At 39.7% G+C, this 26,103-nt stretch overlaps 3 protein-coding genes across 3 annotated transcripts; 1 reads left to right on the forward strand and 2 right to left on the reverse strand.

Annotated features, from left to right (window-relative positions):
• The first annotated feature begins 8,131 nt into the window (after positions 1-8,131).
• On the forward strand, positions 8,132-12,378 carry slc25a4 (solute carrier family 25 member 4). Its single transcript, XM_086082471.1, has 4 exons — positions 8,132-8,303; positions 9,683-10,169; positions 11,245-11,385; positions 12,005-12,378. The coding sequence occupies exons 1-4, from the start codon at positions 8,193-8,195 to the stop codon at positions 12,160-12,162; spliced, it is 897 nt and encodes a 298-aa protein (XP_085938597.1). The 5' UTR covers positions 8,132-8,192; the 3' UTR covers positions 12,163-12,378.
• Positions 12,379-13,408: 1,030 nt separating this feature from the next.
• On the reverse strand, positions 13,409-17,184 carry cfap97 (cilia and flagella associated protein 97). The gene is made up of 4 exons (XM_086082997.1): positions 16,491-17,184; positions 15,203-15,474; positions 13,782-13,926; positions 13,409-13,620 (listed from the first exon to the last, which is right to left on the reverse strand). The coding sequence occupies exons 1-4, from the start codon at positions 17,014-17,016 to the stop codon at positions 13,496-13,498; spliced, it is 1,068 nt and encodes a 355-aa protein (XP_085939123.1). The 5' UTR covers positions 17,017-17,184; the 3' UTR covers positions 13,409-13,495.
• Positions 17,185-18,255: 1,071 nt separating this feature from the next.
• Positions 18,256-22,569, reverse strand: ufsp2 (ufm1-specific peptidase 2). The gene is made up of 12 exons (XM_086082995.1): positions 22,448-22,569; positions 22,192-22,279; positions 21,721-21,904; positions 21,580-21,646; positions 21,144-21,298; positions 20,863-21,055; positions 20,491-20,637; positions 20,258-20,422; positions 19,190-19,314; positions 19,041-19,117; positions 18,677-18,801; positions 18,256-18,594 (listed from the first exon to the last, which is right to left on the reverse strand). The coding sequence occupies exons 1-12, from the start codon at positions 22,448-22,450 to the stop codon at positions 18,508-18,510; spliced, it is 1,416 nt and encodes a 471-aa protein (XP_085939121.1). The 5' UTR covers positions 22,451-22,569; the 3' UTR covers positions 18,256-18,507.
• Between the last annotated feature and the right edge of the window lie 3,534 nt (positions 22,570-26,103).

Raw genomic sequence — 26,103 nt, forward strand, 5'->3', positions numbered from 1 at the left:
GCAGCTGCCGAGCACAAAAGAAGCCAGCGTCGCTTTTACGCTCAACAAGTGTGGCCCCATTACGAACTCCGTCCACGTGAGATTACTTCACCTCGTCCTGAGGGTCCATCACACATCTTGAGTGGTCTGAGCCCTTGGAGAGGCCTGCTGAAGAATGTCCTAACACAATCAAGCCGCAATCACGCCCATCACCTTGAGGAGGCTGCAAATATGCGAGCACTCCACCCGGATTACTCGGCAGGATTCTTCTTGATACTTGTGTGAAAAGAAAATAGACGTGGGTGCGCAAGGTGAAGAGGACGGAAACGTCAGCAGGGAACAAGTGAGGTTTTGTGGGGGGTGGTGGGTTCTAATACTTTCATAGCCGCTAATGTAGACTCTAAATGTTGCTAATCGCATGCAAATGGTCTCTTGGCACAAGTCTTTCAGCATAATTGATCATTTTTAAACCCGGAATGCACATTACAATGATTTGATTTGATTTTTTCTAAAGAGTGAAGCAGACATCAGGTACGCCTGCATAAACTCAAGACATGTACAGTCGGTGTATTTTTACATAAATAAATAATAGCACTGACTTGATTTTATTGTTCGGCTTCTCTTTATTCATGCACATGATGAAAAGTAGCATATTTATTTTTCTATTTATTGATTATATATTTTATATATATATAATTTATTGATTTTCTTTTATTGACTTGTGAAAAAGTATTACATTCATTTATTCTGTTGAATGGCTTCAGTAACTTCAAAAATAATACAAATTACGTATTAATGTATTGTCTCTTTTTGTTTATTTACTCCTTTTTTAAATGTCAAATGTTTAACTGCATATTTTTTTACATTATTTATTACTTGAGTAATGTTTCAGAACCAATGGATAAGTTGTTAACTGTTTTTTTTTTTTTTTTACATGTTAATGCATTTATTATTAATTTAGTTATTTTAGTAGCCTTTTTTCAGAAAACAAAAAATCATTTGCTGAGCTATTTTAATAAATTAAACAAAAACTTTACTATTCATTCATATGTTGATTACTATACGGTATGTTTTTACTTTCTTAATGTGTTTTATTAAAATGCATTTATAATGTGAATAACGTTATTCTTCCGTCTTTTCTATTTGGCATTTCTTTCATAAACAATATATGCATTTATGCTTTTATCAATGCTTTTGTATTTATTTGTTGTTACTAACTTTTCAAAAACAATATATGTACAGTATTTTTTGTTTATTATTTATTATGTCAAGTTAGGTTATACCTTGAGTTACTTTAATAACTTTAAAAAGATGCATTTACAGTATTTTCTTTTCTTTAGCATTTGAACAAAAATGTGTATAAGGATTTAGTTTTACTTACTATGGTGTATTTTATTTTAGCAACATAAAAAACATTTGATCAGTTACTTTAGTTACTTTTCACGAAGCAATACATTTAAATGTGGTTTCTTAGTAGTAACTTACTTAAACATGTATTTACGCATATGTTGAGTTTAACTGTTATTTTTTATTACATGCTGAGTGTCATTTTTAAAATCTAAAAACAACCATTGAAATAGTTACTTTACTGTTTTTGTGACAGTCAAGAAACCCTAAAAGCGTTCTTTAAAGTACTGCTCTGTTTTGTTTATCGTTAAGTTAACCACAAAGTTGCAAAGTAAACTTTTTTTTAATGATCTTGACAGTGTCAATCAAAGGTGAGTATTTTATTTCATGTTGTAACTTTTAAAAAAGTAAACCTTTTCACTGAGCTCATTTATTGCATCTCATTTTGTTGCACAACTTTCTATCCTGTTAGGACTGATCTTGTTATCCTGAAGATGGACTGTGAGCAGCGTTGACTTTGTCTCATTTATCCAATTTGGTGGCGTTGATGCGCATACTTCTGCTTGTAAAGCGCTTTGAGCACCATTTGGTGTAGAAAGCGCTATATGAGCTCAGTCCATTTACCATTTACACAGAGCTGCTGTGCAAAGAGACATTTGAACCCTGACAAACTGACAAATTGTACCACAAAAGGGACTGGAAGACGTTTTCTTTCTTTTCTTTTTTCCCCTAGGTGATAGCATCTTTGGAAAAGTTCAACTTTTGAAATATAGTAGTTGCGTCTTGCACCTTGGCTTGATTGACAAGTGGTTCCTATAGATAACACATTGACTATTAAACTGATCACATGAAAAGAATGCTTAATAGGAACGCCAAGTTATAAAAAGAGAAGGCGTGTACAAGAGTGTTGAAGGTAAGTGATTGCTGTCATCATAGGAATATTACAGTTGTTGATACGGCTGTCGTTATGCCCATTATTCTCTCATCCCAGTTATAAGAGGGTGTGCACACTTGTGCAACCACACTATCTAGTTTTTTTTTTATCCCCTCTTATTATTTTTGTTTCCTAATGGTGTTGTACAGGTTAAACGTCACATTAACTAATTTGCGAGGGGGGGGGGGGGGGGTTAATGCTAGAGCATACAGAATGCTTTGATGCAGTCTCTGAACTGAAGAGAACGGTTGAAGCAATGGTAGTTATTACAAAAACGGCCAGCAGGTGACAGCAGAGTATAAGAGATAAACCAGGGCCATGTTGCAAAAAGGCTCTTTTACAATACTGTTTTAAACAGATTTATGAATAATCTTGAAACTTATCTATATTCTAATGCTAATTGCTGAAAAACAAAAACAGATAGAAATATATTTTTTTCTTGATGAAAGAAGAGAGTCTAATCTTTCTTTTGGTAGGTTCCATGTTTTTATAGCAATAGAACACAATATATATATGACCGGCTTCATGTGTAAACTTTAAATACAGTACAGTCAATAAAATTGAATTGATTTGTGGGTGCTCAAGTGCGGCCTCTAGTGGCAATAAAGTGGCAGTGTTAGTGTATTCTTCCATCCTAATGGTGATAATGTCAATATTTATATATAATATAAACGTAGGGATGATGTAAACATGTAGTCCAAAAATAGCAATATAGGGATGTTTTTTTATTATAGGGTTAAGATAAACCTAACCCTAACCCTTAACCTGGTTAAGGTCAATTTAGGTTTGGGATTACAATCTCCAACCCAAACCAAACTGCAACCCCAACATTAAACCAAAACCAAACCCACACCCTCAAACTCCACAACTCAAGATCTTGTAGCTCGTAGTTATCATTGCCAAAAACCAAAAATCCTAACAAATTCCCTTTTCATCTCACAAACTCCATCTTTCACTCTCCCCCTCTCTCCCACCATGTCCATCAATCTGTCCCCCCACTGACTGTGAGTCTCCAGCTCTTCCTGATTGGTCATGGGGATTTCTGTGCGAGTGTAGGCACCTTAGCTGCTCTGCCCGTGGCACCGCCCTCATACGGCGGTGGTTTTCAACTTGTGTCAAAGGTACACACGCTTGGAGTTACATGGAAAGAGGCCAAGAGAAGAAAAATAATCAAATAATCTCCTTTCCCCTGAGCTCCAGCTCCAGTCGGCCTCCCCGCATGCACCTTGAATTCGAGGCCACAGGCGCGTCTTCAAAGAGCCGAGGGATTGCGCATTGTTGAGGAAGAAACAAGACACGAGTGGTCAAAATATGGGAGAGGAATTCGACATGGGAATCAAAGCGAGGCTGAAGATAGCAAACACAATGATTTGCAAATCATGTTCAACCAGTATTTAACTCATTAACTACCATTGACGGCTACAGGCGTCAAAAATGTATTTGAACTATTGCTACTAGTTTCACATTTTTTCCCACTTTTGTTAACAAGAGTATGAAACCCTAAAAAAAAATATATTGTACATTTAGAACAGATATAAAATTGAAATCATGCGATTAATTACAATTAAAAAAAAAAAATCCTCTGATGCCCCTAATTTTTTAATAATATTTGTTTTCTTTTTTTTTTAATTAGGGGCATCAGGCGATTACATTTTTTAAATTGTAATTAATCACATGACTTAACTAGTTAACTCAAGAGTAATCTCAAATTTGATATCTGTTCTAAATGTACAATACATTTTTTCTAGGTTTTCATACTCTTATTAACAAAAGTGGAAAAAAAACCCTAATAGAAATAGTTCAAATGAATTTTTGACGTCTATAGCCGTCAATGGCAGTGAATGAGTTAATTGAATACACTACAAAGACAAGATCTTTGATGTTCAAACTTGATTGTTTTCAAGCAAATCATCTTTCATTTAGAATTCTATGTCTGCAACACGTTCCAAAAAAGCTGGGACAGGTGGCAAAAAAAACCTGAAAGTTGAGGAATGGATTCCCACAGGTGAACCACGCTAATTAGAAACAGGTGCGCCATGATTGGGTATAACGAACTGCTCGGCCATCCACAAGCAAAGATGGCGTGAGGTTTTTTCTTCTTTGCGAACAAGTGCGTGAGAAAATAGTCAAACTGTTTAAGGACGGTGTTGCTTCGTCAGTCGTCATACATATTAATTTAAGACATATGAACAAAAATACAGAAGCAGTGGAATACAAATAACAGCCCTCACCAACAATTAAATGTCGGTCACATCAGTATAAAAACTAGAAATACTTACAATTTCAGAATCTGCTAGGTCAGGGGTGCTCAAGTTCGGTCCTCGAGAGCCCCTTATCCAGCCTGTTTTCCACGTTTCCCTCCTGCAGCACAGCTGAATCTAATGATCAGCTAATCAGCAAGTTTTGCAGAAGCCTGATAACGATCCTGATCATGAATCAGGTGTGTCAGTGGAGAGAAACAGGCAGGATAGGGGCTCTCGAGGACCCAACTTGAACACCCCCTGTGCTAGATGCTATTCTAGATGTGTTTAATGCTAAAACGCATTTTAATTTGTGTTTTTCAGTCATGAAATGCACATTAACAGCTAAAAGCGAGCAGTAATCCTGCTGAGTAAACACGCACACACTTTCTCATCTACATCGTGTGTGACAGTCGTGAGTCTGTGTACGTGTGGCGCTTTGACTGAATGTTGATGAGGGTGGGGGTGGGGGGGGGGGTTCTAACTGTCTGACACCTGCAGCTCTTCATACTCAAAATGCAAATCCCCTCCATGATCCCCAACCCTCAAACTGACAGATCTTATCAAGCAACGACCCCCCCCCCCCCCCAACCCAAAATCTTCATCACATGCACACCGTGTGACCGTTATTGTGCATGTACATACCAGTGAATGCAATTTCCATATGCTGATTAAATGATTGATGCAAAACTGAAATGCAGTAGAAGGGAGTGAAAGGTAGGAAATGTAAAATGTAAGAATTGGAAATTTAACAAATACTGCATTGTAGTGTTAAAAAAAAAGAAGAGAATTGCTAAAAGTATTTCACTTAGGAGTAGGTACGCTAACATACTATGGGAAATTAGTAACCTGAGAATTGAACGCTAATGTCCCGAATTAGCTAAACAATTTGAAGTCGGAATGTAACTCCAAAGCTCCAAAGATCTCCTGAATTAGCTTAACAGTTTAAAGTTGGGATGGTTTGAATTGGTGTAGAAATGTAGAAGGTTTATATTAAAAAAAAATATAATTATAATCATCATAATAATAATTCTGCTGTAATTTGGAAAATGTGGAATCCTGAAAATTGTGAGAACTTTGGGAATGTGAAAATATAAAATATATATATTATATAATAATAATAATATATATATATATATATATATATTTATTTTTTCAAATTAAAATTTTGTGAACAATAATGGCATATCGCTGGCGTCGGGCCGAAACCTAGTAAGTCACAATTTGGTAAATTTCACATTTGTTTTTTCTAAAAATCTATAACATTGGTTAGTCCACACACGTGGGTGTTATTTTTACAAATTATTTACCACACTGTTGAAAATGGCTTCCTCTCTTGATGATTGATTGAAAGTGACTATTTTGAAGGTACAAGGTTTCAGCCCGACACCAGCGTTATGTAAATTAAATCGATACGTAGAGTAGTAACATTTAGAAAAAAAATCTCCATTATTTTGAATGGGTCTGTTTTCCTGAAAAATATGGATTTGTAGATAAAGTAGGAATTTGGGAGGATGTAAAAAAAAATTAAAAAATGGCCTGGTATCCTGAATACCCTAAATATTTTGCCATAGGAATGGTTTGAATGTGTTGTGGACGTTTTAGAACACAAAAGTAATGTAATATAATCTATATTCAATATTTGCATTAGATAATTTGTTAATTAATTAGAATTAAAAGAATACATGATAATGTGTAATAAATAGCCTAATACAATGAAGACCTCGCATCGATATAAAAAGTCTATACACCCCTGGTGTGACCTTACTGTGTTAAAGTGAGGAAAAAGCTGAGATAATGTGGTTGCACAAGTGTGCACCCCCTCAGATACAGCACATTTAAACTCGTTGTAAAAGGGAGTCACCATTTAAAATAACTCTAGCACCAATTTGTCCAGGGGTGTGTAGACTTTTATCTTCACTGCACGTGTGAATGCTCACCAGTGATGATACTTACGCAGCCACATTGACAGCACAGAACGTTTTAAATTGGATAAGTTGTTGAAATTGTCGGATGTACAACAAGTGGAGCGTGTTTAGTGTGAAGGCTCAAGAAGAGGGGCAAGAAGCAGGTGCAAGCAAGCCTGCTGCCCCGCCGGCTGCGTGAGGAGCTCACGTGAGAGGGACGCTCAATCCCCAGCAAACCTTCTGTGTCTGCCAGCTGAGCTTCAACTCTGACCTCGAGGAGGGGCTGGGTTGTGTGTGTGTGTGGGGGGGCTTATTCTCCAAACCGAGGCCAAATAAAGTGCGATGTTATTTCTATTTAATGTGTCGCCCAGTAAAAGCGGCTGTTTGTTTGAGAGGTACCTCTCAGCTCTTCGGCGCCACCAACTGGCTGGTGTGTGAAGTTCTATGACTGGTAAACAGCGCCATCTTGTGGTCGTCCAGTCAAAAGCATTTGGGGCGAGTTATATATTAAATTGATCTTTTTTTATTTTAATTTTAGTTGTACCATTTTATTTTCACATTTTTTAAAAATATTTTAAAAGAGCTTATACTTTATTATTCCAATGTGAATAAACCAAAAGGCTTGATATTAGTTGAGAACATGTCAATCAAAAATGAACATTACCAGCTTTTTGTTAGGGTATACTGTATCTAATAAATTGACATGTGAGTGCGGTCGTCTGGCACCACCATGTTGTGGTAACGAGTGTTGCATCATAATTCAAGTGAAGCCTCCGCTTTCGTCACTTTAAATCAGGTCGTGGGAAACTTTTATTTTTTGTATTTCTATATTATTGTATGATATGCATAAAAAAAAAATATATATATATATATATATATATATATATATATATATATATATATATATATATATATATATATATATATATATATATATATATATATATATATATATATATATATATATATATATTATAACTGTCATATCCAAAATTGTCATCACACCATCTGTTCCTGGAGCATTATGTTGCCATGATTAAACTTAATTTACTGTGCAATGTTTTAAGTATTTTTTTTTTTAACTTTGTACTGCCACACAAGTGTAAAATCAAGCTAAGCACTGCACAATGTTATAAAACAAACAAACAAACAAACAAAACAACAACACTATACTATAACATTTGACGATGTAGCCTATATAAGCAACTTGACATATAGTGCTTTTGACATCATTGCATGCTTTGACTTGTGGTCTATTTAGCATTGTCAAAAGTACTACTAAAATCCAAAGAAAAAGCAGAATATTTTGATATTCAGTAAAATGCATGGATACAGATACTGTTTGCGACTATGTTCTATTTTTCTATTTATCTACATTAAAATGTCAGTAGGCTACGACACAGAATATTTTCGTAAATATTAAAAAGTACCTATACATCCGCAACTGTACAAACGTAAAGACAATCCAAAATGCATTGTTGCTTCTCTTCGAGCAGGTTTTGCATGTCGAAGATTGTTTGCACTATTACGCGAACGTGTCTTTTATACCCTCGTGTGTCCTTTAAACGTCCCCTTGGTGTGGGCACGCTTCCTTGTAAACTTCAACCTCGGATATTTATTCGGCCTCGTGTGCGGGTTCGACGGGCAGCAGATCCATCAACTCCTAATTCTCGCGATATACGACCTCCCCCCTCATATATTAGGACACGCGCGGGGGTCGCATCGTCCACTTGATGCTGCGACGTCGGCTTTCCTGCTGCGTGTGTTTGCGTGAAACGTGCAGCCATGTCGGACGCGGTGGTCAGTTTCCTGAAGGACTTCTTGGCCGGTGGCGTGGCCGCCGCCATCTCCAAGACAGCCGTAGCACCCATTGAGAGAGTCAAACTCTTACTGCAGGTAATCAAAAGATGCGGTGCGCAAAACAGCAAGCGTGAAAACGCGTCAAACTCGGTGACGTAAATGCGCGTCATGATTGTCAGTACGGAGCTGGGAAAAGCAGGTGCTGAAATGAACCAACCAAATTTGGGTGCGTAATGAATGCGTAAAAGTTACAGAATAAAGCGTGCTAATGAATTCATCTTATCTCGTGCGTAAAAGTTGGTTGCGCAAGCCAATCGTGCGTCATGCGGGTCAATAAGTAGCTGCTTGTGTGCGTAAAAATTTGAAAATTGAGTGAGAACAGATTATGAAACGAATTAACTAACGCTTGCGCGCGGAACATATGCATAAAAGTTAGTCATTTGTGCGTAAAACTTGCTGAGGTCATACGTGTAAATGGAGCTGAGACTTCTGTTTTTTTACGCACAGCATTGTTGGCGCTCACGTTGTCAAGTTAGATTAATCATGTGTCCCCATTGAAGGCTCCGTCTTACACGTCTGCGTCTGCGAGCCAAAGTTTAATACTTGAATTTAAATTTAACTCGGGAGCTGTAACTTCATACTCGGTACGTTTCTCGAGTGACACTCGCTCAGTGGTGAAGACGCTACCTACGCAGACAATATTGGGACACCCGGCCGGTGAACTTACAGGAAGTGACAAATAGAGGTCAGTGATGCTCTTTTGTTCAGAGGAATAGGGGGAGACATTTTACAACTTGCCTTAAATACAAGTATAAATTATATGCTTAATGATGTTTACAGGAGGAAACTTGTATATTTTTTTATTTAATAATTATAACCGTAATTCAACAAAAGATGCCTCTGCCAAATCTAATTTTGGGGTCTAAGGAACTGAACGATAAAAGAAAAAGGGGGTCCATTTGTTAATTTAGTAAAACAATCCCCCCCACCCCCCTCACCGGCCTTATAACAACTGCCTACGAGCTGTTTATGTCTCATCTGTACGTATACCGTAGAGTTTATACATTAGTCTGCTCACGACATGGGAGGAGCAAGATGGCCGCCCTGTGACTTCAATGGCTTGCACGGGCGTGTATGGGCTATTCAGTCATATATTCACATCAGTGACTGTAAGCCTGTTTATCTCTAATGAGAGTAGCGGCGTGTCCAGTCTCGTTCTGTTGATGGCGCCACAGCGCCGTTTACTGGCATTGCGGCCAATTCTGGAACAAAGAGACTTTTAACACCTACACCAATTTAAGCAAGGGCTTTTCGAGTGACCTGGACACAGGTTTCTGTCCGTTGAATCCAATTGCCTGAAAGCCTATAACTGACCAATATTAAGGAGTCTCCCCAGCCCCAAGTTGCAATGTCGATTTGAATTCGATTAATTGTTCAGACCTAGTAGAGACTTTATCATTTGTTTGTTTGTGCAGGTCCAACATGCCAGTAAGCAGATCACAGCTGAGATGCAGTACAAGGGCATCATCGACTGTGTGGTGCGGATCCCAAAGGAACAAGGCTTCGTGTCCTTCTGGAGGGGCAACTTGGCCAACGTCATCCGATACTTCCCCACCCAGGCCCTCAACTTTGCCTTCAAAGACAAGTACAAAAAGATCTTCCTGGGCAACGTAGACCAGAAGACACAGTTCTGGCGCTACTTTGCCGGCAACCTGGCATCAGGCGGCGCAGCCGGCGCCACCTCGCTGTGCTTCGTCTACCCACTGGACTTCGCCAGGACGCGACTGGCCGCCGACATTGGCAAGGGGGCTGCCGAGAGGGAGTTCAACGGCCTGGGCAACTGTATCACTAAGATCTTTAAGACGGACGGCCTCAAGGGGCTCTACTTGGGCTTCAACGTGTCTGTGCAGGGAATCATCATCTACAGGGCCGCCTACTTCGGCTGCTTTGACACAGCTAAAGGCAAGGACAACTACGAACAGTCTTGTGGTGCTTCATATAGATGATTAAATCTCTACCTTGAAGAGCCTTCCCCCTAAAATCGATTCTTAACTGATAAGCGATTTATCGATGGGATACAATATCTGCTTTTTAAAATATTAGCTAGCTGCAGCCCTTTTAGAAAACAACACCAACACACAATATAACCTATCCCAGGACACCTTTGGGGTACTTTAAGTAATCCACTTGATGAACTCATAGTGTAGTTATGCTGCCAAGCAGTCAAAAGGTAAATTACAATTTGTGTAGTTATGCTATCCAGGTAGAGCAGCTACACTGAATGCTAATGTACCACTTCAATGCAAGGTACTAGCATAACTACACTCAATTTTAATTTACTGCTTCCCCGCTAGGTAGCGCAACTACACATTTGTAATTTACCACTTCACTGCTATGCTAGGTATCACAACTAAAGTAGGTTAATGATTTGTTAACGTACCATTCAACTGCGGAGTTGCGCAACTAGTTATTTGTTTGCTAAAGGGTGAATTACAACTTAATGATTGTGCTATTTAACAGTGGAGTGGTAAATTAAAAATGTGTGTAGCATTGTCTCATCGTATTTGGAAACTCGACTGTGGTTATCAAGCAGACTAATGCTCAGTGTTGTTTTGATTATACTTTACCTTCCTTTAGCTATGTTTGTGAGCCAAAATAATTAAAATGTACTGTGATGTACATTATACTTGTAAGGGCCTTTTAAGACCCTTATGGACACCTTATACTGTACGTACATCAACAAGAGTTTAAAAACAAAGAAAAATACAAGGCAGTGCTGTTAAGGTGATTTTAAGAGATTTGAGTTGCGCAGGTCAGACTAGCTAACTATAGCTACCTAGCTAGCTAGCTATTCAAAATAGTTCACTTCTACATTACTGCAAACTGCAACCACAGCCATTAAAACATATCTCTCTGATACTATCAAAAATCAGCATTAATATCTCATGTTGGATTGCATTCGATTGTTTAGGCGTGCCTAATGGTTTGGTTTTGAGGGTAGTAAGACAAATGACTAAGCAAATAACCCCCCTAACAGGAATGCTTCCCGATCCCAAGAACACACACATCATGGTCAGCTGGATGATTGCCCAGACGGTGACGGCCGCGGCCGGCCTGGTGTCGTACCCCTTCGACACCGTCAGACGTCGTATGATGATGCAGTCTGGTCGCAAAGAAGGTGAGCTAATCGCTAAACACGGGACTTTGACATAAGGTTGGGCGGTTCACTGTTTTTTTTTTTATTTCAAGTTTATTAATCAAGATGAGAGAAAACATGAGTGGGTTTCAAGTTGTTTTGCCCATGACAAGAAAAGAGCCCGGTGGAACAACATTGTCAAAAGACATGGCGACCATTGTATGTATATATCATGTGCACAAAACAGTAGCCATTTGAATTGAGTTGCAAATTGGCCGTTGAAAACGAACACCGAATCAGAATGTTCTCATTCGAGTCATGATGCGTCATAGCATAGGATTGCAAATGCGCGGAAGCTACGTAGGCTGATCGGGTCTGCATTTTCAAATTTTCTTCCGCTATCTATCTATCTATCTATCTATCTATCTATCTATCTATCTATCTATCTATCTATCTATCTATCTATCTATCTATCTATCTATCTATCTATCTATCTATCTATCTATCTGTCTATCTATCTATCTATCCATCCATCCATCCATCCATCCATCCATCCATCCATCCATCCATGAGCAGCCAGTCGCCACTGTTTTAAGACCTTATCACCCAGCCCTGCTTTCGATTATAATGTACATGACTCCTGTTATTTTATGTCGTGCAGCTGACATCATGTACAAGGGCACAATGGAATGCTGGAGGAAGATCCTCAAGGATGAAGGCTCCAAAGCCTTCTTCAAGGGCGCTTGGTCCAATGTGATCAGAGGGATGGGCGGAGCTTTCGTGCTGGTGCTGTACGACGAGATCAAGAAGTACACATAGGCCACCCCGCGTCACCATGGAAACCCTCTGGGATGCTCGCTAGTCTTAATTATGCTTTTTACACACGTGGCAGCCACCAAAAATATTCTGTACATACACTCAGCAGCCACATTAGGTACACCTGCACAGTGCACCTAATAAAGTGGCCAGAGTGCCAAGTTAAGGCCAACTGTAACCAGCAACTGTCTAAGAATAAAGATTGACAGTTTCTCACCATTTGTTGCCATGACAACCTGCTGTCAAATGAATATAAAGTTGTATGTACAATTTTTATTGATTTATAAATAATTGATTTCATTTTAGTTTTCAGACATTACTTTCACTACTTACTTTAAAAATGCGTACATTTTTCAAAATTAAATTCAAATGTTACTATTACATGTAATTTACTGATTTTTTTATATTTAAATATGGTAGCAATACTTATCAAATATGACAAAATATATATTTTTGAATATATAAAACTATTTAATTATGTATTTAAAAAACATACCACTGTATACATTTGATAGCAAGTTTAAATTGTCATTAAAAAAGTAAAACTGCCATTTTTTAAAGCTACCTTATAAATTAAACTAACATTTAATTCAATATTGTGTGTATATATATATATATATGCATACATTATGTATTTAAAAAACACCACTGTATACATTTGATAGCAAGTTTAAATTGTCATTAAAAAAGTAAAACTGCCATTTTTTAAATCTACCTTATAAACATTTAATTCTAATTGTGTATATATATATATATATATGCATACACACATATATACTGTATATTAAATGACTGCATTACTACTTTTTTACTTGACTTACTTTCAAATGAATACAAATTGGTATAAAATATATTTAAAATGTAATCAAAATTTGCATGGTTAAAAATGTAAATGCTTTTTTTTATTTAATGACCAATCTTTTTTTTTCTTTTTTATGTGAATGTGCGTGCGTGCGTGCATTTGTTAGCTCACCAAAAACCTATTAGAAAAAATCCCATACCGTTCACCTAAACTGAACACCGCCGTCAGGAGACCCGAGGGGACCAAAGAAAACAAAAGTGACCAGACACCACCCACCGGGCCACCCACCAGAATTCTTCCGCAACCCCAGAAACATCTAAATTCCAACAAATCCAAAAAAATCAGGGAGACCTCAAGAGAGACCAATGACCAATCTATTATTTACCGTCAAAACAATCTTTGTCGCCAATTTTTCTCTTGTTTGAAATCACTTCACCATTAAGTCAAAATAGACATTTATTCAGGAATTTGAAGACAAAAATAGACATTTATTCAGGAACTTAAAGACACATGCATGCTGTACAGTACATAAGACTAACAACAAAAAGGTGGGCGGGCCGCGAGGAGCGCTTTGGCCCTGGTTGCGTTGGAGCTTGCCGAGGTGACTCGTGTTCCCAACTGGGAGGTGCTTCCTCGTATGGAGCTCATGCCGGCGGCCACTGTGGATGAAATAAACACGGCAAATCTTGCACGTGAACAATCTACACCTGAAATTCACGCATTACTTCATCCTGCTTGTTGCTGCTGCCATACAAAAGATTCAAGAAATTTTGACTGACAATTTGTTGAGTGTGTGCGTGTGTGTGCTCTGAGGTCATACCGCTGGATGGAAGCACGTTGGTGGCGTTGTCGCACACTTCGCACGGCGTGGCCTGAAATCTGGCTTGGCGCTGGTAGTCAGACAGCTGGTTGGAACGCTTGAGTGCCGGCGTGGACTTGACGAACTCCAACCGCTTCAGGAGGGCCTGAGAAGAAAGCAACGACAGTTACGCATTAAGTTTAAACCCTCACGGAACCTTCTCACAATCAACACGTCAACATGACTTATCTTGCTGTGTCAGTAGGCGAAAACAACAAGAATGAAAAGTGTCTGTGTGACTTGACATTTTTTTCAACTGAACTAATGTTAATTGTTAAGATTGACATGTGACTGGAGAAATGAACATGTGATAAACATATTCAATTACTGCACTCCAGGAATAGACAGTGTGACAATGAGGTGAAAGAGTGTGGACACCATGCACCGCATAAATGACTGTACTAATCATATCATCATATCAATCAATCAATCATACGAAAAACTAAGTACATCTTGAAACAATTCTTACCATTAGTTTTAATTAATGACATTATGCTAGATATATAATAATGACATGCATAGCAACATAGTTCATGCACTATCAACATGTATGAAATAACTTCACAATGACTATCCTTAAAAGCTTCTTACTTTGTGGGCGTGGCCAGTATAAGGCAACAAGATCATTGTCCTATGTGGCAGTTACGATGAAGCCCAAAAAACTCTGCCCGGCAACAAGCGACCTCGCAAGTGTGACATGACCACAAATAAGGATCCAAGCATTTTGTTGATGTGTGCTAGTGCATCCGATTGACACTACTTTAGTAGCATATGTGCAGTTTATATGGGAAGAGTCAGAAGAACTGCAAAGGTTGGACTTTCCTGTGATGTCACAGCGCCGCCAACCGCTCCACCTGTTGCCATCTGTCCAATGTCCATGTCTGTCCAGTGTCTTCTTTCAATGTGCCCGCACTCACAAGAACTCAGCTGAACAAGCACTTGCACTCAAAGTCATCAGTGGACTTATTCCGGCATCGTTTACAGAAATATACCATTCAGTGACAGTGAGTCAGGCCCTGATTTAGTATAAGATAATTTGCTGGCGTCGGCAGAACGCTTTCAGGAAAAAAAAGAAAAAAAAGGGGCAACATTTGTTGAGCCATTAACATCCCAATATCAAAGACAGCAAGCCAGTTTTAACACTTTATATTAATCAATAATTTTTTCAAACAGGAATATCAATAGGTCAAAATCTGTCGTTAAGTGTGCATATTTGGATGTCAAAAAGCTATTGGATGAATAATTGACACTTCCGTATCAATATTTGATCATAGTATGATATGTTGCAATAACAACTTTGTCGCACGTGCATCCACCTATAATATCAATATTTGCAATGCTACGAGAAACTACGACAATTGAGAACAAAGAAGCTAACTCACTTGGTTGTCCATATCGATGCGTTTCTGCTCCCGTATGCGATTGACAGAACTGTGAGGGACGTGCGGGGTGGTGCTCTTGCGAGTGAATTGGTTTACGATGGCGCCGGGCGCTAAAGAGATGCGGGAGAGCACTCGGAGGAGTCGCTGATTCTCGTGGTCGATGCGTCGGACATCGTTGTTGTTGAAGGTGAAGTTTTTCCTGCTCGGCCGTCCTCTGCAGTGAAGGATGAGGTTGTCCTGTATGAGGCTTCCACTGGTTAAGGAATCCATGTCTGGAACATTGAAAGAATTATTAATCCTAAATGGAAATTCACTTCATTTTATTTTACATGCAATAAAGGGATAGTCAACTCATTGAGCCTTTTTTTCAGCAGGGAAAAGGTCATATTTTGTCTAGGATTCATTTGATAACTTCATTATTTTTCATGTAAAATTTAACTTTAAAAACTAATTTTGCCACCCGTTGACTGAAGATGACATCACCTGTTCTGTTGAAAAAGGTAACGACCCATCATGGCTCACTTGTTTTCTGGGTTTGGTGACCAAACTCAGCCATGATTGGTTGTTACCCGTTTACTCAGCACAGGTGATGTGGCAAAAAATTTTTTAAGGGTATTAATTGTTCATGAAAAATAATGAAGTTATCACATTAATTAGAGACAAAATACTATCTTCTTACTGTTGAGTCAAGTATCCCTTTAAAGACGTTACAATCAGGCTACTGTTCAGTTATGTCATGTCATTTGACAATTCCGAGATTACATTACAAGTCAAAATGGCGGTTTTATGTTGCATTTGAGGCAATAGTAAACAACATTGATGGCTGATTCCGATAAATTCTTTGTTGTTTTGGTTAACGCAGACATTCCAAATCACGTTGTGTCAAGTGAACATGTTACTATTTGCATTTGCCTCGAACACTTTGACAGAGTGCATAAATCCTATTTCACACCTTCCTCGAATGCAGCATTTATACTCGGTGAAAGGACGCTCTCCACTCATTGAAAAGCATTGGGCTTTGGACTGTTGTAATTTGATTTGTGAGGATCATTTTTATTTGAAAATGTGATAAAATGTTGTTTGACTACTATAATATTTAGTTAGTATGCTAGTCACTGGCAAAAGCAATACATTACGCCGTGGAAATGAAGCGTTGCATTGCATTGTGGAGATAACAGAAATACCCGAATGTTCGGAATCGTCAATTAATTCAAATAACAGTAAACGCTTATTTATTGAGGTTCACGGTACTATTCGACTGTACTAGTCATTGACAGTCGTACTGCACCTGCACCTCCGTGTGGACGCAGGACGCTGCTGGCTCGTGTCGGGGGCGCGCTGTCCCGACGCTTCCCCTTGGCGCTGCCCATACCGGGCTCCACAAACTGCAGGTGCTGTAAAGGTGAGGAGGCTGGACTTCCCGTCCTTTCGGCCAGGGACAGTCTTTTGGATGCCCTGCTGGGGGAGCGGGCGGACGGTTCTCGGCCTCTGCTCCTCGAGCCTCCCGGCGAACTGTAGCGGCTGGAGACGGTGGAGCAGGAGGGCGGCAGTTTGGCTCGGGAGGACCGCTCGCTGACTATCTCCGACGCAGAGTGCGAAGCCGCGGGTTGAGCCCGGGTGTCGTCCGTGCTGCAGTCGCTGCCCTCGTCGTCTTCTAACGCCTCGAACGAGCCGCTGGGAATTTCCTCTTCCACTTCATTCTCCTGGTTCCTGCCTCCTCCTCCTCCTCCTCCTCCCCGGTCTCTGTCCTCGTCGCGGTCGCTGTCAAAAAAGGAGTGGTCGACGTCACCCTCCAAATCACTTGGGTTGAACATGGCCGGCCGGGCGACGCTCGAGCGCGGGGTTTAAATCCAGGAAGACGAGGGACGAGTGTAGCTGGGTGACGTCACTTCCTGGCAACGGTTGCCGTGGGACGTGGTTGCCAGATGGGGGCCTCCTCGAGACACATTTCACACTGCGAGCTAGGCCGAACAAACCTCGAAGGGAGCTCGACCTCTGATTTAAAAATCGCATCATTGCTCTCACGCATGTTGTAAAAAGTGACACAACAGTTTTATTCAAAGCTGCACACTGATGACGGCCTACAATTACATCAGCGTGTCATTACACCGATCAAAGGCCTTAAGTGTTGTCAGCCGATTTAAAGGTTAATGTCAGCCCCTGACGCGGATGACGTGTCTGTGTAATTGCACCATTTGTTCATTAGATGTCACTCGTAGTCAAAACACAGGATGTATTATTATTATTATTATTATTATTATTATTATTATTATTTGTTTTACATTTATTGAACATGGATGTCAACGTTTGACGTTGGAGTCGCGACATGGTGTGTCACAATTGCTCACGAGTCACCGACAGCATTAAATACAGTAACATAGTAGGCTAATTGTGCTAGGCTAAAGTATGAATCGAGACATACAAGGCAGATAGATGTCTTACATTGTGTACTTAATCATTTTATTAAAATAAGTCACACCTAAATTAAATTTAAAAAATGCACTCAAATGTTTTAAAACGGTTCTAAAACATGAAATGCAAATGTTGTGTGCTACAGACCCATTCCTATTGGCTGGCAAGGGGGGCGTGCCCGCCCACCAAGTTGAGCTTGTGCATTACATTAGAGTACACTACGTGAAACAAACACGCCACAAAAAAAGTTTTTTTTGTGCATTGAGTAACATAAATTGTGAGAGGTCCAGTCTGAACCCAGGCAGGATTAATAAAATAGTGTTTCTCGAAAATATTCTGTAGAAGTTGCACTGTTGCATTTGAGCCAAGCAAATTACAATCATAAATTGCCCCGTAGCTCTAAGATCCTAAGATTATTTTTTTCTGTTTGTCACTATGAGTTCCGGGCATAGATTAAAATATATATATATATTATTTTAAATTTGTTTAAAAAATTTTTTTTATTATTTGTTCTAAATAGTTAAGTGAAAAATGATCATTTTGCACACTTCTAGAGCTTGCATCATGGTACAATGGTTGGTAATTAATGTTTTAAACGATAAATATAGCACAAACTATGACCCCCCCCCCCCCAAAAAAACCCAAACATAATTGCATTTCAAATATCTTCAAAATGTGCTGTCTTTACAGATATTATGTACAATTCTGATGATGAATGAGAATTGTAAGAACTGTTTTTGATGCCTTGTTTAGTCCTAGTTTGGCAAAACTATATTGAGCCAAAGCAAACATGAGCGCTGACAATAATAAATATATTGTAGAAATATTTTGCCACAAAATAAAAACAACTTTTTTTTTTGTTATGTTTCATTTTATATCATCATGGCTGTCCATCAGATTACTTTTGGCCTCTGGGGGAGACACATATTATAATATGCAGTTTGATCCCAAAATTCCGGTCCTTTCCAGCCACACCAACCCTGAGGAAAACACGAGAGACATAAATCACAAATGTCTGTAACCGAGACATGTGGAGAAGCACCAATAACTTCGGAGGCCCACCTTCTCTGTGATGACCTGCAAGTCCTCTGCGCCCGTGTAATGAGGGTCCAGGATGAGGAAGCGAATCTGCCCGGTGGTCTCACTCCAAGCAACGCCCAGAATGGTGTGAGCTAAAACCCCACCACCTGCAAAGGACAAAGAACATTTACATGACAAACGTCAAGATATTCTCATCATACAGGTGCATCCTATTATTTTTGTATAATGTGAAAAATGTATTCATTTCAATAGTCAATTCAAAAAGAGAAAAAAAATATTTCAATTATAATTTGGATTGGTAACGCTTATAGCTAATGAAAACCCTCAATTTACTATGTCAAGAAAATTTCTTTAAAACATGGTAAAACCTCAGTGAAGAGCTCACCAATCATCACGGGAGTGCCCTCAGAGAGGAAGTGGTTGGCCAGTTCTCTTCCTTTTGAAGCCATATCAGAGCCCTGACTGAAATGACGAGTACTCATTATTATGAATCTAGAATATAAATCCATCAGACAGAGTGCAAGGCAGACAAACCTCACAAACAAGATCTTGGACGTGACCCCAAGGAGTTGGTTGAGGACAGCGTGAACCTCGAAGGATCCAATCCACTGACGTGACCCCACAAAGGACCCCTGCTTGTCACCAACATCCACTAAAGCCTAAAAAAATGAATATTCAGGAATACAGGAATGCCTCACAAGATGGCCGCAAATGACATGAAATGGCATCTAGCCACATAATGGCAAACGCATTCCAGTGTTTTTGATGCTAGTCACTTTATCATCTACTGAACCCTGTAGACTATCACAAAAAACATATGCTACACTGGATATAAAAAGTCTACACACCCCTATTGAAATGTTAGGGTTATATAATATAACAAAATTAATCGGTTCGTGACCTAAAACCTGTACAATAGAACTGGGGGGGACTCAGAAAGCTGTCAGTTTTTAAGTAAAAATAAATAGCTGCGCTAATGTGGTTGCACAAGTGTGCACACCCTCTAAAAACTGGTGATGTGGCTGTGTTCAGAAATACACCATCACAATCAAACTCATGTTTAACGAGTCAGCATACACTTGACACCATTGATAAGAGACTCTAATTAACCCCAAATAAAAAGTTCAGAACCTATTTTATTTATTTTTTTCGTTAGTTTTCGTTAACTATAACAACCTTGCCTCGCACTTGGTGAAACTACAATGGCACTACAATGACTGCCGTGAAGGCCGAGCACCAAATTTGAATCCTTCATTAATTAATAACCATACAAATCACACTATCAGTCAAAAGTTTGGGCATGTTTTTTTTTCACACTTATTAAAAAAATTAATGAAAGGGGGGCAGAAATAAATAAAACTTGTAATATCTGCCCCTGATTAACAGCAACAGTCAAGACATTTTCAAAATATTTTTTTTTACAAAACTAGAAAATTAATTAATTCAACAGCATAATTTTGTGTTACATATCAATATATATATATATATATATTTATATTGTTGTCCAGTAATTGTGGTTTTATACTTTTTTTTTTAAAAATTCATGCAAAATAAATTTTCCTATTGTGAAGCCATTAAAAAAATTTGGCCCATTCACATTACCTGCTGGATCTCCTTGTGAGCAGGCACGGACCGCTCAACGTAGCCTTGCTGCTGGAACCAGGAGCAGATGGTCTGCAGAGAGCGATAAGCACAGCCCCAGCCGTTGTCGTCCATGCGGTCCTGCATGTAGTGGTGGTAACTGTACAGCCCCTGCACCAAGTACACCTGAGACACACACAACTCATCAGGACTGCCTTTCCAGAGTATCGGAGTCAATACTTAAATAGCTTCACCTTTCCGTCGTCCAAGGTAGGATGTGCGAGGGCCAGGTGAGGGTTTCGGAGGTAACCGTCTTTGTAGGGTTCATTGGGGAAGTGATAAGCGTTGGCTCTTCTAAAATAGGGCCTGTCTTCTGGTAGTTCAAAGCGCTCGTGCAGCTCCTAGCCAAGCAGGGATTGAGTGCAAAAATGAAAGGAAGATTCCAAATAAAAAAAAAAAAGACGTACTTTGGGGTGTTTCTGATTGTTTAGAAATGTTCTTCCATCTGCAACCGATTAGATTGTACACACAATACAACAGTACATGACTGTAGTGTAAAGGCAAGTTAGGTCCAAAATGTAATCAACTGGCTCACGTGTGGCACTGGGTCACTCTCATTGATGTACCTTACGCTGGTTCTCTAGTTGGCTGTCTGGCACCCCAGCAGGATAGACCACCGTCACTAGTCCCTTGGGCTCCGGAAGCAGAAAGTGGAAAGGCTCCGGGACCAATAGCGTAGTTCCTTTCATGTGGCGCAGCGTCTTTCGCTCCATCTCATGTAGCTGATGTGTTAGCGCCTCCAAGAGGAGCTCACAGGCACTGCATAATGAGATAACTGTTTAAAATGTAAGTTCTAACCTGTTTTCTGAAACAAAAACAAAGTAAAAGTTTTAATTGTGATGGTTACTCTTTGATGGTGTCAGTGGAGCAAATGTGGACAACACAATCCATGGGAAGGGTTGTGGATAGGAAGTGGGACTTCTGGATGGTTCTGCAGAAGATGGGTGCAGGGAGGGGACCTGGCTTTGTTATCTCCATCATAAGGTTTAAGCTGATCACTCTCTGAACGGAAAACAAATTAATGATGCGATTGTCATACTGTATGATTAGCTATCATACATTATTACCGGAACTCAAAATCAAAGTCATAGTCTGTAAATTCTTCAAATAAATATTGTTGACATATTTATACATCATCTCATGCCTTACACGCTGCATTTGTTGCACTGTTAGTGGTACTTATGACATACAATGACAAATTTGAATCAAATCTATTCTTTTCAAACTGTTGTTCTGCTCATAGAGGAGCAAAGACAATGACAAAATACAAAATGTTCACATACAGCTACCGAGTTCTTTTTGCCCTTCTTCTTCGCAGACCTTTTGCCAGCCAACTCCTGTTCATCTGTCCTGAAATATATATAATATAATACAGAATTAGGAACAAATGGAATGCATTTAAGATAACAACAGAAACAACTTACTTTATCCATTTATGTAGTTCTTCACACAGTGTGCATGCATTTATTTCTTTTGGAGTCACATAAACATGTTTGTTTGGCCAAATAAAAACTGGGCTGTCCTGGACTCTAAGGACGATGGATTCTGAGTTGACGTGACAGCGTAGGTTCTCAAATGTTCTTGAGATGGCCTTGTGCATGAGCGTCACTGAAAAAAGGAGGGGAAAAAAACGTGACTTTGTGTTACCTACTGTACAGTATTTGAGACATCACTGGATGATGAAAATGACAATTTCTTCAACTATTTGAACTGTTTTCATCTATTTTCTGTAGCTTATGTCCTCATTAGGGTCACAGCTCTACCATATAAGAGGGAGAAAGCTGGAGACATACGTAATATTAGTATACCCTCACAGGCTTCCGTAATTCAGTGGATAACACACTATTTGAGATAAATTGAACCTTTAATTAACTCAAAATGATGTTCCATCATACCATCAGTGCTGTCCAGGAGACATTTGAGCTCCAGAGGTCCTCTCACACGGAGGAAGTCTCCTGGCTCGAAGCTATTTGAATCACCAATCTAAAATAGAACAAAACAAATCACCAACCGGGTGTGGAAGTTTTACATTCACAATGTGGACAGCAAGCGACAACGTACTGCCCGTTGACGACTTTCTACGAGTCAATAAAAAGCTGGGTTAACATGATCACAGTAACATGAGAGCTCTTAAATCATTGTCATGCCCACCATAGTCAGGTTTTGTTGAGGAAAAGTAGAAACGCAAAGCTGAGTTGTTTATTTACAGGAGGCTGCCATGTCTGTTTGACAGTTTTCAACGTGTCCCTTTCCGTGACATTTGATTGGGCCTCATTATCCCCGCCCACCAATGTTGCATTCATGGTAACTCGTAATTTTGGGAAACACGCAAAATTTCATTTCGTTAATCTAAAATTCACCATAACGATAGAATAGCTTCAAATGGAAACATTGTCGATATTAGAAGCTCTTTTCACATTTGACCAAAAAATATAGCTCCTGACTAAAACAGAAAGTCATACATTTATTTCAACAATAAGTAGAGGCCTGGCAGATCCTCACCTGGGATGAAACCCAGCGTCTGGTGATTAATTATTCCGGTTGTAATTGACTGCTAAATATTTGCAAACAAGTGTTAAAACATGCAAGCTTGATTTTGTTGTTGTTGATTTGTTCCATTACTTTTAATTCCATAAAAAAAAATGGGAGGCATACTGTATATTCAAACTGTCACTTCCTACACCGTTCATCTGATTTGGATGTCTGCAGTCTGTAAATGCACATCTTGTTCGTTACATTTCAAATCAATTCCGGTGGTGTTCACAGATAAAAAGATGAGCGTTGTGTCCATGTCCCAATATTTATGGGCATGACTGAATGTGCCCTATATGATCGGCTGAAGAGTTCAGAGTGTCCGCTGCCTCTCGCCCAAAGTCAGCTGGGATCGGCTCCAGCACACCCGCAACCCCAGTGAGGATTAGCAGTACAGAGAATGGATTCGTGGTTATGAAAGTAGAAACAATTCAGTGGTAGGCCGACTAGAGTTCTTGTCTTGTCAAGTCGCATAAACACTAACAATGTATCGATAGTATCAACAACAATAATGTGTTCTGACCACAGAACCTAGGGGGTTGCAATAGGCTGCCATGTAGTGTATATATTCCAATTCAACAGCGGGGAGGCTATACATCTATTGTATACGTGCGTGTCTCTACTGGTGGGTCAGCATCTAGGATGGAGTGAGGCATACAATATCTAATTATTCCAGCATCAATGCCCATGTTACCCTTCTTATGCAACATGGGGAAACATGCATTGGCATTTGCTTTTTTTTTTTTTTTGCACTGGCATTTACAATATTTCTTTTACTGTCTATTAGTAGCGCAAAACCAACATTAGTAGTAGCACGCTCGTCACTATAACAGAGAAGAGTGGAAGTCTTTCTTAGTGCTTCTCCTGTTTGCCTCGGGCGACGACACTGCAGCCATGCATGCAAGACCAGGCAGATTGAGTGGACACAGCATTGGAGAAACTGGATAGTAGCACTGCATGTACAAGTGGGAGCTCTAAATCCATCAACACAATTTCACCACAATTACAATTATTTTTCCATTTCTACTGAATAAGAGTGATTTTGAGGAATGTGTTTTGCCAATTACTTGCCTTATAAACATTTGGTCACAAAGTGGCCAGACTTATTTATCTAATAAACTGCAGGGTGACCAGAAATGTATCAGGGGCAGGCCATTATTTTATTTTTACAACTGAATGGCCATTTTGCTGCTCTTTCTGGTGTGCCCATCTTGACCACAAGGGGGCACTATAAGACAGACCTGTAGCGCTTCTCAGCTCCTCGCAGAGGATAAGAATTTATGACTGAATTCTGTTATTATGTGTTGCTACACCTCTTTTGTCGAAATATGAGTTGCTTATGTACTGTATGTATGTATGTATGCAGTATAGAAGATTGGTGGGTATATGTAGTGTACTGTTTGCCATTATATGTTAGCATTAGCATTAAGCTAGTGGACTAAGCCTAAACTATTCATTGGGCCACTATTTGAGAATTCACGTTATGTTCTTCTACAACATTTACTTCACGACAACATAATATAATGTTGCTCAACTGAAAAACCACGATACAGTTGAGCATTTATTGAAAATATGTCTTGAGGACCACCATATAAATGCCGCATTATATGAGGAACCAGTTTTGCTCGACATTGACCTCGCTGGAATCTATTGCCATCTTTTGTTTATCTCTGGTGAAATCTCACCATGTGGACCATGATTTGCAACAGGGCCGTTGCTATCTTCTCTGCGTTTTGTAAACAGGATCTGTGCCCTGCCTGAATATACAGAATAAGAATCATACTGTGAAGAGGAACGACATGGCGCACATACACAATACATCCAGAAGGAAGACATAAGCATCGCATACATCTTCTGCTTGTGTGTGATGACACTTAGCTGGATAGATGTAAACATTGTGAACATGTGTTATTTCTCAGATTGAGAATTTCTGAGACACTATGCAATGTATATTTTTAGTAACAAAGTTTCAGAGAAAAAAAAACAACTATCACGAGATTAGAAGTCCTTTACAGTACTCATCAAAAGTTTGGAGACACCTCGTACCTGTCATGACGCATCGGCGCATAAATCTCTGACTATTTATTGTGAATAAAAAATGTGTTTAAATTGTTCTTTATTTTCTTTGTTGTAAATATTTTCAACTAAAACAAATTAATTATTCCTACAGTATATATTTAATGCATCACTTTGATTCTCACGCACTGTCGTTCACGCCATGTTTTTTTCATACTCGCAATGCATTGTGAATTGAGTGAGCATGGATGTTCACTACTTTTCAGAGTGCATTGTGAGTAATTTTGAGTGCCCTACATTTTCGCTCCCCGAACATTCGGACAATCCTAAATGGCGTGACCCCTCAATAGGGCACAATGGGACTTTCAACTTCCGGGTTTCACACATCAGCGTCGTTTCCGGCCACTGATGGCCGCGTTCCAACACTCGCACCCCCACTCCTGCGCCCGCCAACCATGGGCGGGAGCACGCCGGGCGTCTCAACTCTCTGAAATGCTTCGGACAACTTAAACAGACACACTACACACTCGCACCTGTTGACGGGAACGTGCAACCGAGGGGGCACAAAGGCGGAAGCGCAAGAACTGGGACGTGGACGTGGCCCACACGTCGTAAACAGGAAATGGAAACAGAGCTGATGTGTCAAAACCAGGAAGTTGGAAGTCCCGCCTCCTCCGTGGCATACACCCCATAGAGGGAGTAGGGTAGACATTCGGACACAGCCACTCACATGACCTGTTTGGCACTGTTTTTACACCAGATGCCCATGATGCAACCAATTTTCTGTGCGTGGATTGTTCGCCCTAACTGGGATTTAAACTACAATCCCTGTGTTCAAAGTCTAATGTTCCATTAAATTTACTCCAATTCTAGTACATGTCCAAATTGGCGACCTCAACCCAGCCAAATCCAATTTTTAAAGCCAACTTTGGGTAAGAGTAAGTAACCCAATCTGCTGAAAATTGACATTTACCCAGCAAGTGGGTTAACATGCAAACTCCACAGACGAAGGCCGGAGCTGGGATTTCGAACCGGGACATTAGAACTGTGAAGCAGGCATAACCACTCGTCCACCATTCTGCAGCCAAATGCATTTAAAGTGAAAGAAAAAAGTGTATTGCATGTGAGAAGTCGTCTGGAAATAACGTCTCCTTGCTGATAGGTCGCTCAGCTCCACCAGCCGTGCTTGAGCATGGATTGGCCTGCAGCTCTTCTGCCTAGCCCCCCCCCCCCCCACCCCACCCCAACCCCCTCCTCCT

This window comes from Leptonotus elevatus, chromosome 8 (assembly GCF_054856555.1).
Source record: "Leptonotus elevatus isolate MCC_2025b chromosome 8, RoL_Lele_1.0, whole genome shotgun sequence".
NCBI lineage: Eukaryota > Metazoa > Chordata > Actinopteri > Syngnathiformes > Syngnathidae > Leptonotus > Leptonotus elevatus.

Coding starts and splice junctions, on each gene's coding strand:
- slc25a4 (XM_086082471.1), top strand. CDS start 8,193: ATGTCGGACGCGGTGGTCAGTTTCCTGAAGGACTTCTTGGCCGGTGGC. Junction 10,170..11,244: donor CTGCTTTGACACAGCTAAAG/GCAAGGACAACT, acceptor CCCCCCTAACAG/GAATGCTTCCCGATCCCAAG. Junction 11,386..12,004: donor GCAGTCTGGTCGCAAAGAAG/GTGAGCTAATCG, acceptor TATGTCGTGCAG/CTGACATCATGTACAAGGGC.
- cfap97 (XM_086082997.1), bottom strand. CDS start 17,016: ATGTTCAACCCAAGTGATTTGGAGGGTGACGTCGACCACTCCTTTTTT. Junction 15,475..16,490: donor GCGTCCACACGGAGGTGCAG/GTGCAGTACGAC, acceptor TCAATGTTCCAG/ACATGGATTCCTTAACCAGT. Junction 13,927..15,202: donor GCATCGATATGGACAACCAA/GTGAGTTAGCTT, acceptor CTTTCTTCTCAG/GCCCTCCTGAAGCGGTTGGA.
- ufsp2 (XM_086082995.1), bottom strand. Junction 21,905..22,191: donor TCTCCTGGACAGCACTGATG/GTATGATGGAAC, acceptor TCCTTTTTTCAG/TGACGCTCATGCACAAGGCC. Junction 18,802..19,040: donor GGGCACTCCCGTGATGATTG/GTGAGCTCTTCA, acceptor TGTCCTTTGCAG/GTGGTGGGGTTTTAGCTCAC.